The 16,992-nt window shown below is 39.1% G+C and overlaps 1 protein-coding gene and 1 non-coding gene across 2 annotated transcripts; both read right to left on the bottom strand.

Annotated features, from left to right (window-relative positions):
- Positions 1-559: 559 nt before the first annotated feature.
- Positions 560-16,152, bottom strand: LOC141608052 (uncharacterized). The gene is made up of 5 exons (XM_074427403.1): positions 16,149-16,152; positions 14,808-16,027; positions 2,238-3,247; positions 1,923-2,102; positions 560-1,805 (listed from the first exon to the last, which is right to left on the bottom strand). Exons 1-5 carry the CDS (start codon positions 16,150-16,152, stop codon positions 560-562), a joined length of 3,660 nt encoding a protein of 1,219 aa, XP_074283504.1.
- LOC141610025 (small nucleolar RNA R71) lies at positions 5,708-5,814 on the bottom strand. The gene has a single exon (XR_012527921.1). It is a non-coding gene; the product is annotated as a small nucleolar RNA R71 (small nucleolar RNA).
- Positions 16,153-16,992: the final 840 nt, after the last annotated feature.

Here is a 16,992-nt window from a genome sequence, read left to right as displayed (position 1 = left end):
TTCGAATCTGGTCATGGAAATTTAGTATGTTGTCACATGAAATTTTATAAGATGTGTGTAAAATATTTGGCTATAATGAAGTCTTTATGCATGATTTATGAATTTTTGATGAAAAATCACATAAATAGTGACTTTAATTAGTAAAAATGCTAAATCATACTTCATGACTAAGGAAAAAACGTCACATGTTGCATTTTATCATATATTTCAGATCTAAAAGTGAAAAGTTGATAAAAATATTTTTTCTCATTTTTTTATGGTCATAATTGTTTTTTTTTTGTAGAAGGTAAGTTCTCATTAAGCACAAAAACATCTATTACAAACTAAGAACAATAATAATTAAGAGAAGCTTCTACATGATAGAAGACATCCCGTTTGCATCTACACTTGTTACAATCTTACACCTAATCATTCTTAATTTGAGGCATTGCTGAATCTGGTGAATCACAATGCTCGGTCTCAAAACAATGCCCTCCAATCTTGCTTGATTTCTTTGATGCCACATCGCATAGTAGATCGCCATGACAAAGACCAGACAGACATTCCTCTTCAGCAGGCTTCAGTTTCTTCTCCCCACCCAGATTATCCCATTCACAGTAGGTTTAGGAATACAGAGCCAATCACACACTCCTGCCAGTACCATTGATACATACTGACAGGTTTGAAAAACATGCTCAACTGTCTCTTGACCAGCACTGCACAGGCAGCAGATATCATCCTGGCAAATACCATGCTTGAACAATTTAGCTTTGACATTCAGTGCGTTCCTGAGGATTAACCATAACAGAAATTTATGTTTAGGCAGTGCCCAACTCCTCCATATCAGCTTTGCCCATCCAACTTTCTGTTCCTTATGGCGTATCCAATCATATCCTGAACAAATAGTATAACCCTTCTTATCAGCAAGCCATGTACCAGCAGCATAACCAGACTTAAAATCATCTTTAATTTTGCAAATTGTCTTCCAGTTCCAGCTCATATGAGTCTTAGGAACATGACTATCCCAACTGCTACCTTTGATATATACCTGATGTATCCATTTGACCCACAAACTAGCAGGCTTGCTATATATCCACCATACTAGTTTCCCAATGGTAGCCCTATTCCAGTCAAGGCTATACCTAAGGCCAAGTCCTCCCTCACTCTGTGGAGTACACACCCTTTCCCAGTTAACCATAGGTGTTCTAAGGTAAACATTAGTATCATCCCATAGGTAATTCCTACAAATACTATCAATCTTCTTCATCACACCTTTAGGAATCAAAAAGATATTTGCCCAATAAGTAAAGAGTGAAGTGAGAACTGATTTAACCAATACAAGCCTCCCAGCATAGGAGAGCTTCCTAGCTCCAAAGGACCTGATTCTCTCAACAATTTTTTCAATCAGAACCTGGCATTCCTTTTTACCCAGTCTACCAGCAGTGATGGGTACACCCAAGTACTTAAAAGGAATCTGCCCTTCCACACAGCCTGAAAGGCCAATAATATAGTCTCTAACCTTTCTCTGAACTCCGGAAAAGTAGATATTGGACTTGTGATTATTCATTTGTAGTCCAGAAGCTGCAGAAAAGGTGGCAAAGGATCTCAACAAAACCTCAACAGACTGTGTATCACCTTTGGAGAAAAGTAACAAATCATCAGCAAACATAAGGTGCTGCAATTTAAGTCTACTGCAGAGGGAATAAAACTTGAAAGGTAGCACCTCAGTAGCAAAATTCAGGTAGACAAATACTCCATTGCTATTGTAAATAACAAGGGAGAGAGAGGGTCTCCTTGTCTCAAACCTTGTTTCCCATGGAAAGAAACTAAATGATTCACCATTAAGTACCAGGGAATAGGAAGTAGTGGTCACACATTCCTAAATCATTGTAATAAAGTGAGTAGGAAAATTCAAAGCCCTCAGCATCTGAAAGAGGAAGGACCAATTGACTGAGTCATAAGCTTTTTTAAGATCAACTTTAATAAGATATCTAGGGGAAACAGATGTCCTATTGTACAATCTGATGATATCCTGGCAAACAAGGATATTTTCAATAATATTCCTGCCCTGGATAAATCCTCCTTGATTAGGACTGATAATATGAGGGAGGATCTTGGCAAGTCTAGCACAAAGTAGCTTAGAAATAACCTTATACAGGACATTACATCAAGCTATGGGCCTGAATTGGGTCACATTCTCAGGTAAAGGCACCTTAGGGATCAGAGTAACCAAGGTGTGATTTATTTGTTTAAGTAACCTTCCATGAGTAAAAAAATCAGAAATGGCCTTACAGATATCAACCCCAATGATCTCCCAAGAGTCCTTAAAGAAAGCACTTGAGAAACCATCAGGGCCAGGAGCTTTATGATTAGGGATAGAAAATAAAGCATCCTTGATCTCTTCATTAGTCACTGGACTCAACAAAATCTGCCAGTGCTCATCAGTACAAATGGGCCCCTTCTTAACCACAGTTGCTTTAACTGGCTTCAGATCATTAGACTCACCCAACAGTTGTTGATAAAAGGTTAGGAAAGCCTGCTGGATATCATTAGGCTCAGTACAGCAATGCCCCTCCACATCAGTAATTTGAAGGACCTTATTTCTAGCTTGTCTGGCCTTCAAATAGCTATGGAACATTTTAGTATTAGAGTCACCATCAGCAAGCCAAACTACTTTAGATTTTTGTACCAGGAAGCTATTACAAGCAGTTTGCAACTCTTGATAGTCCTTCAAAGCTACCAACTCAATACCAATCAAGTCAGAGTTAGTAGGATCACTTTTCAGCTGGGTCTGCACATACTCAAGATGCTTCCAAGCCCTCATACAATTGTTCTCAACATCACCAAATAAATCTCTATTCAGAGCTTTCAAGGGATTCTTGAGCATCCTTAGCTTCTGTGCTATCTGAAACATAGTAGTACCATAGATGCACTTTTCCCAAATCTTCTGAACAGTTGGGATAAAAAGATCCACACCACTCCACATATTAAAATATTTAAAGCAGCTTTTCCTCTGGTGTTTTAAAGACTGTCTCTGGATAATGCAAGGGGTGTGGTCAAAATACCCTTCAACATGAAAATGAGCATAATAATCAGCTCGCTCATTAAGCCACTCATGATTCACTAAAGCCCTATCCAACCTGTTGTACACTCTAGTAGCTGCTTCCTGCTTGTTGTTCCAAGTGAAATAGGAACCAGTTGCAGCAATATCCACTAGATTACAACAGTCCACACAATCCTGAAAATCAGCTATTTCCTCTTCAGTTGACTGTTGATGTGACCATAATTAGCGCATATTTAGCCCCCGAATTACCATTGTTTCCATGCTTTTTAGTGCCTATTTGGGTCATTTCTTATCTTTAGTTCTTTGTTTTGCATATTCTTTGAGATTTTGATCCCTTGGTAGGAAAGGAGTAAGAATCTTGCATTTTCATGGCAAAACGAGGCTAAATTGATTGTATTCAATGACCAAGCATCAAGAAGAGACAAGACTAGAAGGCCTTTGTACATATCATAGTAGAAGAACAATGTTGAGAAAGGATCCTTGCGTCCCCAAGGAAATCCCCAAGGAATTTATGAAGAAAAGGGAAGAAAAGAAGAAGAATTGACGCTGACCAACAATCCGAACGGATTGCGGATAATCCGCCGCCCAGCCAAAGACAATCCGAGCGTCCCTCCTTGGAATCCGCTCGGATTCCCCCTCAACAATCCGAGCGTCCCTCTCCTGAATCCGCTCGGATTGCACCGCCCAAATCCGGCCGTCCCGACTCCAATCCGCCCGGATTCCTGCACAGCACGGATTTCATTCTTCAAGCTACGAAAAGAGAAGCCCTTCTCTCAGAAAATACCGGGTCCTCCTTGCTCAACTTAAAAAGTGTAATTACTAGTTTAGCCCTTAGTTAACCCTAATGCATCCTCCTAATTTTCACTATAAATACCCCATTAGTCTAATTAGAGGAGCATGTTCTTCTTATCAATAATTAGTGTAGTTAATATCAATCAAATCTCTCTTCAATATTGTAATCAAGTATTAATCCAAGTTTTAGTTCTTTAATCTCTCTCTTGTTCTTCCTTTATTTTGGGTAATTGAAGATTATTTGGGTTATTATTGGGAGATTGACAACCTCTCAATCTAGGATTCAAGTACTTCTATTATTCTTGCTTTATTATTGGAATCATTAGTAGGTATAATCTCTTAATCCCTTTTTAATTATTGTTAATTACTTTCATTTATTCATCATGTTTCATATTGTTGGTATGATTGACAACCTTGCTAGCATGATCAACATGATAATGAGTGAGTAGTCTCTTAGCTAGGGTTAATGGGTGATTAGGGGAAACCAACATGGGGAATGATTCATGCTTAAATCAATATGCTTTCATATCTTATTTGCTTGCTTGTTTTGATCTTAATACATGCACATGTTATATTTGATGAAATGCTAAGCCTATGAATCCTTGCATTTACTATCATCTCCTATCTTTTCAATGAGACTTGTAAGACATAACCCAACTCGAGTCTCATTAGACCATGCATGTGTTGAGTAGGAAAGATTAAGTCGACTTGTAGGTGTTGTACAATCTAATCGATTCGGCTCCGGGACCCAAACTTTCTTAGGATTGTAAGACATAACCCAACTCAATCCATCACAACAATAATTGCTTGCTTATAATTTGAGAACATGTTTGTATGATCATATCCCATGATTCCCCTATGACCCCATGACACCCTAGTGCTTTTAATTAATTGTTTACACCCCTTATTTTATTCATCTTGCTAGTTTATTTTCATTGTTATTTTAGTTTAGTGACCTTCTACACCAACCCAATTTGTGACACCCCTAGACACTACTAGTTACAATAGAATTCTCATTTCAATACCCGTCCCTTGGGATCCGACCTTTACTTGCCTCTTTACTAATTGTAGAGTTGTTTGTGAAGTATAAATTGTGTTTTGTATCGACCATTGACCAACGACCACATATACTTAATTGTGAACACGAAATGGCATCGATCAAAAATGGCGTCGTTGCCGGGGACGGTGTTTAATTGATTTAAGATTTCTTTTTATTGTTATTAGTTGTGTCTTTCTTCACCTTGGGGAAGTAAAACTCCTCAAGGTTTGTTCTAATTGTTTTCGAGTTGTTTGATATTTTGCATGTCTAGAAGGTCACAAAGTGATTTGTTACCTTTTGACCGTGAAATCGAAAGAACCTTGACGAATAATAGGAGACTTGTTAGGAGGAATTTGAGAGGTGTTGGTGAAGTTGTTCAACCCACTAGTGAGTTTGTCAATCCTTTCGCAATAGAAGGAGAAGAAAACCCATTACACAATACCCCACAAAATCCACCTACAATGCCAAAATTTTCGTCACACTCTATACCCACCGAGGAGAATCTACCAAATGGTACTCCTACACCACAACATCTCACCGGAAATTTTATTGCCAAGTCCGCCTTCATCCAACTAGTTGAGAGGAGCCAATTCGGGGGAATGCCTAGTGAGGACCCTCATTCTCATATGGAAACCTTTTGCGATTATTGTGATGCTATCTCTCAAACGGGCGTGACTCAAGACCAAATTAGATGGGTCTTATTTCCTTTTTTGTTAATCGGCACCGCAAAGCAATGGTTGAAGGGCCTTGATAAGGCCACCCTTGGAATAGATTCTTGGAAGAAGTTAGCTCTAGCTTTCTACAAAAAATTCTACCCACCGGAAAAGACTAACATGCTAAGAGCTCAAATTACGGGTTTTAAGCAAAGGGATGAAGAATCTTTGTATGAAGCTTGGGAGCGGTTCAAAGGTATTTGTCGCTCATGTCCTCACCATGGACTTAGCGAATGGTTTTTGGTACAACAATTTTGGAACGGTTTATATGAAGATTCAAGGAACATTCTCAATATGGGATCAAATGGAATGTTCACCGAAGTTGATGACAATCAAACATGGAACAAGATTGAGGAAATGACGGTCCATAATTCGCAATATAGTAGACCTCGCAAGGCTACTAGAGGAGGAAAGCATGAAGTGGACTCCGTTACTCAATTGGGTGCTCAACTTAGTGCTCACATTGACACAATCAACTTGAAGTTTGAACAAGCTATGGCTAGACTTGAGGAAAACTCAAAAACATCAAAGCATCATGTCAATGCCATGACGGCATCCTCATCAATCCCAAGTGGGATATGTGAGAATTGTGGAACTTTGGGACATGACCAAAGTGAATGTAGGGGAACAAATGAACAAGTTAATGCTTTCCAAGCTTACAAAAGTGGTACCCCTTATTCGAATTTTTACAATGAAAACACCAAGTTCCATCCAAATCTCTCATACAAAAGCCAAAATGTTCAAAACCCTCAAACAACATACACTCCACCACCCATGAGGAATCAAAATCAAAGACCCTTTTACAATCAAAACCAAGGTTACCAAAATTAAAATCCATACAATCACCAAAATGACCAAGGTTTTGATGTCCAAAAAGCGGTCCTCCAAATGCAAAAGAATCAACAAGAATTTTTCACTCAAATGCAAAAAGATAGCCAAGCAAAAGACACCACCATCAACAACATTCTAGCTCACACCAAGATGTTGGAAACACAATTGACTCAACTAGCATCTTCAAGCTCACAAAGACAAAAGGGGCAATTACCACCTCAAAGTAATCCCCCTAGACATGAAACGGTTAGTGCCATTCACTTGAGAAGTGGTACAAGATATGAAGCACCGAAGGAGCAAGTTGAAAATGAAGTTGTGAAAGCTAGTGAGAATGAAGTTGTTGTGCAAAACCCCAAAGAAGGGGAATCATCAAAAGAAGAAAGTTCAAAGAAAAATGAAGACAAGGCCAAAGAAAAGGAGCCCATTGTGATTAGACTTCCTTTTCCAAGTCGTCAAGCCAAGCCCAAATTTGATGATCAACTTGGAAAGTTCATGGAAATTGCGAAGAACTTAGAAGTCTCAATTCCTTTCACGGAATTAATCAATCACGTTCCGGCCTATGCAAAATACATGAAAGATATCCTCACAAAGAAGAAGTCGATCCAGAAACTTGAGACTATCGCCTTCACTAAGGTGAGTAGTGCAATACTTCAAGGGAGTTCACCTCCAAAGTTAAAGGATCCGGGAAGCTTCTCAATACCGTGTACCATTGGCGACACGACGATCAACAAAGCCTTATGTGATCTAGGGGCTAGTGTGAGTGTCATGCCGTACTCGGTGAGTAAAAGGTTGGGGATGGGAGAGCTTAAATGCACCAACATCACACTCCAAATGGCCGATAGATCGACGAAGACACCATTAGGGATATGGGAAGATGTCCCCGTGCGAATTGGGAAGTTTTTCATCCCGGTGGACTTTGTCATTGTTGATATGGAGGAAGATTCCAACATTCCAATCATCCTAGGAAGACCTTTCCTACACACCGCGGGTGCGGTGATTGATGTGAAACATGGAGAGCTCACTCTAGAAGTGGGAGATGAAAGCATAACTTTTAATCTTGACAAGACCATGAGAGCTCCTCGTTTACATGAGCCATGTTTCATGATTGATCATTATAGCCGGAAGGATGAAAGGAAGAAATCGGAACTCCAATGGAAGAAGAAAGATCAAGATGCTCCATTCAAAGAGCAAGTGAATTGTAACAAGGAGAGCTTGCAAAGCTTATCAAAATCAACCAAGGAAGAAGAAGATGGCCTCATTGGCCAAGAGAAGAAATTGGGAGAGTTATCTCCATCTAAGCAAGAGATTTTCAATGATCAACTCAATGAAGTTTGTGGTCTTTGGGACGACGAATTTGAAGGGATTTTTAATCCCTACATTGGGCATGCCATCGATCATGATCAACAACAAGGGGCACGGTCTATTGAGGACCTCTACCATAATAATGAACAAGCTTTTGATTACTTTTTCAAGGTGTTGAGCAACATCAACAACACCTTGAACATGCCCCCTTGACATCTCATCAAGAATGAGAGTTTGGTGGAGTCCTCCCTAAACCACCACTTGTAAATATTTCTAACTCCCTAACTTACATTTCAATTTTTGTATTGCATTTTTTGTCATTTTTGGATTTTTATTTACTTTGATCAAAATAATTGTCATGTAAGAGAGAAGTGAGGGAGGGATTAACACTTTCAATTGATGTGTAGTGCTTTACCTTAGTGTGGGGATGGGAATTGCCTAGGCTATTCATGCCTTAGTAGTGCCCCCACAATCAAGAACACAAGATTTGAAAGAAAGAAAGAAAGAATGATATGGGAATGCGTTTGTGCACGGGTGGAGCTGAATCCGTGTACAACAGGGAAGAATCCGAGCGGATTCCTGAGAATCCGCCCGTCTTCAACAATCCGAGCGTCCTGCTGAGAAGACGCCCGTTCGATTTGAGCTGAAATTGAAAATTTCTCTTGTTGAAGAATCCGAGCGGATTTCCGGAAAGACGCCCGTCTCATAGAATCCGTCCGTCTTGTGAAGAAGACGCCCGTCTTTGCAGCTGAAGAAAACAAAGAAATTTCTCTGAACTGAAATCCGTCCGTCCTGAAGCAAATCCGCCCGTCCCATCACAGAAGAATCCGAGCGGATTCCCCAGAATCCGCCCGTCTTTAGGCGAGCTTCTGAAAATTTTGAAGCTGCAGAATCCGCACGGATTGGGCCTAATCCGCACGGATTGCCCCTGCGTTTTCGAAAATTTCGACTTCTTTAAATACCCTCCCACCTTCATTCCTTCATTCATTCATTCATAAACACTACCCACAACATCAAAACCCTCATCCTCTCCACCACAAAAACAAAAACCCTCAACAAAATCCACCAAAATCAAATCAAACCATCCTTCAAACAACAAATCAGTCACTCCATCTTCAATAAAAATCAAAACCAAGAACAAAATCTTCAACCTTTGAGTCGATTTTTGATTTCATAAAGGCAAAGCCTTTCACCTTCAAATCGATTTGGGCATTCTACAAATTGAAGATTTTTGATTCTTTTCTTGGTTAGTTCATCAAATGGCAAGGACAAAGGGAGCAACAAAGGCACCAAAGGCAAAGGCTCTCTCTCAAAGGCAAAAAGCTCTCCAAACAAAGAAAGCTTTGGCAATGGTGGTATCAACACCAAACTTGGAAGTGCAACAACAACAACAAACTTCTATGGGAGCATCACCTTCTACTCCGGTAATCGATCAACTCTTGCATTATCCGGAGGTAACTTTTATTTCCGATACCCATAGAAAGACATTTGTCAAGTTTGCTATGAAATCAATTCAATCCACCAAATTCATATGTAAAGATGCTTTGGAGAAATTGGGTGTTCTTGAACAAACAAAAGCCTTTTTCAATGCCATGGGTTTGAAAAAATTGTTTGAAACAAAGGAATCGACATACCCTTCCCTTGTCTTGGAATTCTTAAGTTCTTTAAAAGTCGCCAAAGTTGAGGATAGAGAAAATCTTGAGTTTCGTCTAGCTAACATTAGTAGACGCATTACCTTTAAGGAATTGGGTGAAATTTTGGGTCTTAGCGATGAATCGAGATATCTTAAGCATTATGGAAAGTATGACCCCGAGCCTCTTTGGGAGGCAATCTACGGGAAGAAATTTGATGATTTTCATGCTTGTCGTGCTCTTTTGGTCCATCATCCGGGCATAAGAGTATGGCACAAAGTTGTGGGAAATACCATAATTGCTAGGAAAGACACCAATCATTTCACAAGACTTGATTTTATTCTCCTTGAATCGGCTTTGAATGTCGGAAGAATCCATACCAAGCCTTTCAATTCTTTGAGGCTATTGGTTGATAGATGGCTCCATGTTGATAGTGGGAAGAAGGGTACAACCGTTATTGTTAATGGCGGCCTAGTCACGGTCCTAGCCAAGCACTTTGATCCTAATTTCAATAAGGATAGCAAGTACAAGGCAAAGGAAGGTGGCCATCTTATTGATATGCCTACCATGATTAACAAGTTCAAGTGGGTTGCTCAAAACCCCCTTGACACCAAGTGTGGATGGCTTACTAGTGAGGCTCGATCATTCACTTTACCCGCGAAGATTTGTCGCCTAAGTGTCCACCGGACCAACTATCTACTTCCCCTATCCGAAGAAGCCGAGTACATCATTCAACAACAAAAGGGTGATCATGAAACCCCCTCCTCTTCCATTGTTATACCGCCTTACCCCTTTGTGTATGAAGAGTTCAAACCGGAAGGAGTTGAAATTGGGAAAGACTATGTCACTCTTCTTATGCAAGCAATGCACAAGCAAGCTTATGAAGATCGGAAGAATGCATATTTGGCTCAATATCCTCCCCTCCTACATTTAGCTAGGCAAGGACTCCTTGATCCATCTTGTCCTTTGCCTAGTTGGGCGGATAAAGAAGCCTTGTTTTCGGGTGCATCTAGGGACGTGGTGGAAGACAATGAGGTTGTTGGAAATGGTGAAGAAATTGATGATAATATTGAGGAAGAAGCAAGTGGAGATGGAGAAGGAGATGGAGAAAGAGATGGTGAAGATGATGATGAACAAGATGATGGAGAAAGTGAAGAAGAAAGTGCCAAGGAAAGTGGCAATGTGACCACTTCTCATGAGGGAAGTGATGATGATGATAGCATGATGGAGGACTAGCAAGCCTTGGAGATTCCTACTCTCCCATGGTTTGTCTATATCTCTTTGTATTTTATTTCATTTTGATCATTGTTGGTTTAGTCCTAGCAACATCAAAGGACTCACACCTCGGTACCATTGAGGTGTTCTTTATTGTTCCCATTTGTAAAATCCAAAATGACAATCTAGTTTCATGCATAGCATAGTGTGTGCATGAACTATACCCATCCTTGGACATTAGCAATAGTGTCTCACTCGGTTTGGGGAAGTTAATGCATACGCAACGGGAGGTAATCTAAATTATCCTCTCCGTCATAACAAAAACCATGCATCATGTAGTATAGCTTAGTGTAGAATTGCATTTAGTATAGAAATCATGCATCATCTTTGCATAATTTCCATCATTTTGGCCATTGAGGACAATGCCCATATTAGTGTGGGGATGGGAATTCTAACACTTAACTTTTATTCAAAAACCATAAAAAATTAAAAATTTCAAAAATCATAAAAATTTGAAAAATTGAAAAATCCAAAAACAAGTTCATTTCCTTTGTATATATTGTCTTGTATATATTGTGTTTGTTTTATCCTTGTTCACTTTGATCGACTACGCCACATCCGAGACATGAGGATATTGAAGACCGCATGGTATGATCTTTCCAATCTCCTTTTTCCTCTTTATGTTAATGACTATGTGGCTTTATTTTGATTGATGCGGTAAAAACAATGTGAATTTAGGACTTGCATTTAGTTTATATGGCATATTAGTTGGTAGAATCATTTGCATTAGGATGTTTATATGCTAGTTGCATCATGGCATGTAGTTTGCATGTTAGAAAATTTTTGTGAAACCGTCTATTTGAGAAGCTTGACAAGTGTATATAGGCCCTAGTAGATGCTTTTTATTCTTAAGACTTTGCTTGTTAGAATGCTTGTAAAACACCCTAGGATGTGTCATGCTAGTATCCTTTGACCCATGGATTAAGGCCTAGTCAAGAGTACCTTGTGGTGTGATAACTCCTTGGCTACCGTTTATTCCAAGGTGACCCTTGAAACCATGCATCCATCCATCACCCATGTTCTACCATATTTTGTCATCAAAGGGAATGGGCACAAAAAAAAAAAAAAAAAAAAAAAAAAAAAAAAAAAAATCAATTTGAGTTCAATAAAATGAAAAGTGAAAGAAAGTTTGCAAAATGCATCAAAAGAAAAGAGGAGCAAAAATAGACTCCTAAAGCTTCAAAAATAAGGCACCCTCCCTACATATGGGGTGACTTTGAAAATGTTCAAAAAGAAATGCAAAAGTTGAAAGTTGTCAAGCATTGAAATGCCAAAAATCAAAAGAAATGGCAAAGAAAGTGTTCTCAAATGTTATATGCCACAAGAAATTGGGGGGAAAAACAACAATGAAAGCAAACTCCCAAAATGAAACTCAAATATCTATTGATCCCTTTATCCACCGTATCCATTTTTGTGCATGGTAGAGAGGGGACGACCCTTCTTCTTGTCTAGGCAAGAGGGGGAATTCCGCGATCCTCCAGTGTTTCTAACACCATAGGGAGTCTACTCTTGACGAAAGCATTTAACGATTGAGGACAAAGGTACCCTAGCTTGACACAACTTGGAGGTGATTTATTGGTATCCTTCTAGGCTTAGTAGTTTGAACAAATTGCATCTATGAAGGATTGTGTACCCTTGAATTGCTTCCCTTGTAGATAATTTTCGCCACTTGATGAGGGAGTGGCTACTCTTTTTGTAGATGCATCCATTATGTGATTTTTATGTGCTTAATGTTTGGATGTGTCGCCATTTTGGCAAGACCCACCTTGCCTTGCAAGAAGGCATCCTACCTCATGGTTGTCTTGTTGTGAGTTGAAGGGGCGGAGTGAGACCCGCTAATTGTCTCATATCGGCTATTATTATTAGGATAGGTTAGTTTTGGTCCTAGTCTTTGTCACCTCTTTACTCGGGACGAGCAAAGGTTCGGTTTAGGGATATTTGATGTGACCATAATTAGCGCATATTTAGCCCCCGAATTACCATTGTTTCCATGCTTTTTAGTGCCTATTTGGGTCATTTCTTATCTTTAGTTCTTTGTTTTGCATATTCTTTGAGATTTTGATCCCTTGGTAGGAAAGGAGTAAGAATCTTGCATTTTCATGGCAAAACGAGGCTAAATTGATTGTATTCAATGACCAAGCATCAAGAAGAGACAAGACTAGAAGGCCTTTGTACATATCATAGTAGAAGAACAATGTTGAGAAAGGATCCTTGCGTCCCCAAGGAAATCCCCAAGGAATTTATGAAGAAAAGGGAAGAAAAGAAGAAGAATTGACGCTGACCAACAATCCGAACGGATTGCGGACAATCCGCCCGTCCGGCCCAAAGACAATCCGAGCGTCCCTCCTTGGAATCCGCTCGGATTCCCCTTCAACAATCCGAGCGTCCCTCTCCCGAATCCGCTCGGATTGCACCGCCCAAATCCGGCCGTCCCGACTCCAATCCGCCCGGATTTCCCGCGACAAAGACGGATTTCATTCTTCAAGCTACGAAAAGAGAAGCCCTTCTCTCGGAAAATACCGGGTCCTCCTTGCTCAACTTAAAAAGTGTAATTACTAGTTTAGCCCTTAGTTAACCCTAATGCATCCTCCCTAATTTTCACTATAAATACCCCATTAGTCTAATTAGAGGAGCATGTTCTTCTTATCAATAATTAGTGTAGTTAATATCAATCAAATCTCTCTTCAATATTGTAATCAAGTATTAATCCAAGTTTTAGTTCTTTAATCTCTCTCTTGTTCTTCCTTTATTTTGGGTAATTGAAGATTATTTGGGTTATTATTGGGAGATTGACAACCTCTCAATCTAGGATTCAAGTACTTCTATTATTCTTGCTTTATTATTGGAATCATTAGTAGGTATAATCTCTTAATCCCTTTTTAATTATTGTTAATTACTTTCATTTATTCATCATGTTTCATATTGTTGGTATGATTGACAACCTTGCTAGCATGATCAACATGATAATGAGTGAGTAGTCTCTTAGCTAGGGTTAATGGGTGATTAGGGGAAACCAACATGGGGAATGATTCATGCTTAAATCAATATGCTTTCATATCTTATTTGCTTGCTTGTTTTGATCTTAATACATGCACATGTTATATTTGATGAAATGCTAAGCCTATGAATCCTTGCATTTACTATCATCTCCTATCTTTTCAATGAGACTTGTAAGACATAACCCAACTCGAGTCTCATTAGACCATGCATGTGTTGAGTAGGAAAGATTAAGTCGACTTGTAGGTGTTGTACAATCTAATCGATTCGGCTCCGGGACCCAAACTTTCTTAGGATTGTAAGACATAACCCAACTCAATCCATCACAACAATAATTGCTTGCTTATAATTTGAGAACATGTTTGTATGATCATATCCCATGATTCCCCTATGACCCCATGACACCCTAGTGCTTTTAATCAATTGTTTACACCCCTTATTTTATTCATCTTGCTAGTTTATTTTCATTGTTATTTTAGTTTAGTGACCTTCTACACCAACCCAATTTGTGACACCCCTAGACACTACTAGTTACAATAGAATTCTCATTTCAATACCCGTCCCTTGGGATCCGACCTTTACTTGCCTCTTTACTAATTGTAGAGTTGTTTGTGAAGTATAAATTGTGTTTTGTATCGACCATTGACCAACGACCACATATACTTAATTGTGAACACGAAATGGCATCGATCAACTGTCCCCCCCAATCTTTCACAAGGACTGAGAACTGTATTAAAATCCCCTAAAACAATCCAAGGGCCATTAATAAGACTCTTAAAGTGAGTAAGTCTATTCCATAAATCTTTCCTATCCTGCAAATCATTGAAGGCATAGACCATGGTAAGATAAAATGAACCACCAGAGTTTAACTTCCCACCATCACATGAATAAACTGGGCATTATATTCCATAAAATGGATATTATACAAATGAGGCTTCCACAGAAGCCACACCCTTCCCCCCTTATGCCACTGGGAATTAGTTGATACACACCACCCAACACAAAGACTGTCCTTGACCCTATTTAGAGACGAAGGCTTAACCTTCGTCTCAAGGAGGCCAAATAGCCCAATATCATGATGGTGCAAAAACCATTTAACATACTTTTGTTTGCTTGGACTATTTAACCCCCTGACATTCCAGAAGCCCATCATTGTGACCCACCCCCTCAGGGGGCAAAATCACCGATCTCGTCCCAATCCCCACTCTAGGAGTTGCATTGTTTAAAGCTTCCATAAAAGAATATTGACTAAAGAAAGTAGAGTTGGACCCATGATCTATCAATTCCTGTCTGCTGAGCCTGATAATGGGTCTAGCAGGAGTATTAGGCCTATGAGACACAGTACCCATCCCTTGCACAACAGGTGTCTTAGGTCTGTTCAAAGGAGTACTCTGTATTATCTTCTTAGGAGCAGGCACAATAACTCGGGGAGTGACCACCTTGGGGGTGACAGACTTAGCCACAGCCACTTTAGGAACTGGCTTGGTAGTCTGCACCTTAGGTTGCCACTGCTGAGTAGTCCTTGATTTAGGCTGCCTCTTACTCTGCACCTTACTCTTAACCATCTTACACATCTGTTCAGAGTGTCCAATCCCACCACAATCCTTATAGAGGATAGGGTTCCACTCACTTTCCACCTTGAGAGTAACCACTTCCCCGTGTTCATCCAGAAATTTGACTGTAGTAGGTAAGGGCTTCCCAAAGGGAGCATCAACGAGCACCCTAGCATAAGCCAATCTAGTACGTTCCTCTGTTGGACCATCACACCTAACATAATCCCCAATCAAACCAGATATGCGAGGAATACAGTTGCCCCAAAATTTCAAAGGTAGGTCTAGCAGTCTAACCCACACAGGAACAACATTAACCTTCGCTTTTGTGAGAGGTATAGAAGGAGACCAAGGACGCACAATGATTGGCTTGTTTTCAAACAAAAAATGACCATGATGCATAACAGACTCCATATCGTTTTTCTTACGAAATCTCACCAGGAAGACCCCAGAAGGCAAGAACGAGACTCTGTCAACACCATACTCATCCCATGAACGATAGATAAAATCCTCAACCACCTCCCATGGAGGATTAGCCCCCAAAATAAAGCATACAATAGAATTCTGCCAGAAATCAGGCTCCTTTTTAACATCAGAAGCAGAAAATTGAAGCATACCTTCCGGTTCCTCATGAATGGTAGATAATTTTTCCGTACTCTTTCCATTCTTCGGTACAGACCATCCCTCAGTTTCATCATCTATAAGATCATCCAAATCCAACGGTTCAAGGTCTACCGGATTTGAGACGATCTTTACAGAGGATGCAGGACCAACAACCGTGAAATCCAAAAGTGAAAACCGATTTTTATTTGAATTTTTTTGATTTTCTTGTAGCAGAAAGTGATGAAGATTGCCTAGAATGTTTGAGCGCCGTCATTATGTCAGAGCTAGGTTAAAGTTTTCAGGTGATTTTTTTGTGATTTTTGTGGATTTTCCTAAGATTCCGTGCTCTCACTTTCTCTTTCTATCACTAACCCATTTCTCTTCGTTGTTATGGTCATAATTGTTAAAACCGATAAACCGCAACATTGTTTTTCTCGATAAATTTTCGAAATTTTTTAACCTATGTCTTGAACATTATGAGTGTCATGGTATTTTTCCAGAATATTCATGAGTTTAAATTTCAAATTTCGAAATTATTTGAAGTTTTTATAATTGATTTTGAAGTTTATAGCATTTTTGTACTTTAGCTCCATTTATGAACAATATTAAGAAATCAAGGTTAATTATTGTCAAAATGTTAGTGGAGACTAATTTTGAGTCCTAAGATGGTTAGGTTAATTAACTTGTACATAAATATGAGTTTACTTAATTATTGTGATTTCAACAAGTTAAATCACGCAAATCCATGAAAACCGATAAATATACGATCTTGGCTCCTTAAAGGCGATTTAGCATAAAATTGGGCATGTTAATACATATTATAATGCTGCATTTTATTTATGATTGTCATATTTTAATTTTATGTAATTTTTGAATTATGTAATTTTACTTAGTATGGCCTTAGTTTTAATTGATATTACCCGAAATGTATGGGAATATCGATTCGGTTGTAATTTATTGTGATCTCGTATCACCGTTTTGTAATTTAATAGATTTATTTTTATTTTTAATTACAAATGTATAATAGGAAATTATGTAATTTATTATGTAATTTATTTATTTCCCGGAGTTCCTTGAAGACGGTGCCACTCGAGAAGGCGATCCATTAAAGAAAGTGTTGCCTTGAAATGCGTGCCAAGACCGAAGTTCAAGGGACCATAGGAGTTGGTTTCCGAATTTGTAATAGTTTATTAGATTTACTATTTTAGGAAGGCCA

This window comes from Silene latifolia, chromosome 10 (genome assembly GCF_048544455.1).
Source record: "Silene latifolia isolate original U9 population chromosome 10, ASM4854445v1, whole genome shotgun sequence".
Classification (NCBI taxonomy): Eukaryota; Viridiplantae; Streptophyta; class Magnoliopsida; order Caryophyllales; family Caryophyllaceae; genus Silene; species Silene latifolia.
Note: the sequence above shows the minus strand (reverse complement) of the source record. Positions and strands in the feature narration are given on the sequence as shown.

Coding starts and splice junctions, on each gene's coding strand:
- LOC141608052 (XM_074427403.1), bottom strand. Junction 2,103..2,237: donor GATTTTTTTACTCATGGAAG/GTTACTTAAACA, acceptor ACTTTGTGCTAG/ACTTGCCAAGATCCTCCCTC. Junction 1,806..1,922: donor GCTTATGACTCAGTCAATTG/GTCCTTCCTCTT, acceptor TGAATCATTTAG/TTTCTTTCCATGGGAAACAA.